Source organism: Opisthorchis viverrini, assembly GCF_000715545.1.
Source record: "Opisthorchis viverrini unplaced genomic scaffold opera_v5_154, whole genome shotgun sequence".
Classification (NCBI taxonomy): Eukaryota; Metazoa; Platyhelminthes; class Trematoda; order Opisthorchiida; family Opisthorchiidae; genus Opisthorchis; species Opisthorchis viverrini.
The window spans coordinates 564,359-565,485 of NW_008751809.1; the positions used below are offsets into that span (position 1 = coordinate 564,359).

Genomic DNA, 1,127 nt, shown 5'->3' on the forward strand with positions numbered 1-1,127 from the left:
CTTTTGGGTACTTCCTTAGAAACATACTACGGAGAAAGGGCATTCTGATCACTCAGTGGTAGTCAACAAGGTGTCTCCCCAGAGAGTGACTATTTTACTCGATGTGGTTCCTTGTCCTCCCTGAAACATGTTGAGCCAGTACCGGGTACTTACCAGCTCGTTTCCGGCCGCTGAGTTGTTTGTGAGCTTTCCGAACACTTGATTTTTGCACAAGCACTAACTCGACTTGATTCCTACAATTGCGTTTTTGGAGCCAGATTGCATCTAAACATGAGCAACAAATAACGATGTTTGATAACTTGTAGTACTGTCCCATCTCAGTTTGCAGGATTCTGTGTTTCCGTTTACATCAATCGTGTTACGCGTCGAGGATATCGAAATCCATTCGGCCCATGTGCGGACCGGTAGTTGGCTGAATCTCCTAGTGCCTGTCACGCCGTTTATACGTTTGCCTAAGGCCGATCAACAATGACTGAATAACAAGACTGCGGATCCTATGTAGTTGCATTATTTATTCGTAATGGAAACGCTCGACGGCATTCGTAAACCCAGCTTATCACCTTCGGCGCATGGCTCTTCCCTCCCGGTTTCCCACCTATAGAGTTTCCGTAATACCATTTCGGCACCGCTATCCGTTTCCCGATCCAAAACTGCGGGCTGTCGCGTCGGACGTGTGGCTTCACCACATCTTTAGCATCATTGGTGGGTGAATGCGCGGCAGATAGAACCAACGTACGAACTGTGAGTAGCTGACTGTGCTGTTGATTGCGTTTGATGTACTTTGCTCCTGGTTTAACGTACTTGTGGCATTGATTGTGCAAAGTCAAGTTTGAGACACACCGAATTCTGTCCATAACATACTTGTTCAGTTAGACGGCCCCATTGTATTGCTCTTCTAATAAGAGTTATGAGGCACAAAATAGAGTCATGAAAACATTTTAGTGTCACTCGTCGTAATCAGGCCACCCTTTTTCCGAAAAGAGCAACCTTAAGTATGGGACAGTATAACGAGTCTCACATTCTCATTCTTCCGCCTTTACGCATGCTCGCCTTTGTGGGAACCTTGTTGTTCATACTGTGTTGCTCCATGGTTGCAACATGGTTGCGCTTATTACTCCGATGATCCC

At 46.1% G+C, this 1,127-nt stretch overlaps 1 protein-coding gene across 1 annotated transcript in view; it reads left to right on the forward strand.

Annotated features, from left to right (window-relative positions):
* T265_06965 (hypothetical protein) overlaps positions 1–472 on the forward strand; it is a gene marked incomplete at both ends in the record, with an annotated part of 6,699 nt that extends 6,227 nt beyond the window's left edge. The window contains one exon of the mRNA XM_009172371.1: positions 329–472. Coding sequence (XP_009170635.1) covers positions 329–472 — 144 coding nt within the window. The remainder of the gene's footprint in view (positions 1–328) is intronic.
* Positions 473–1,127: the final 655 nt, after the last annotated feature.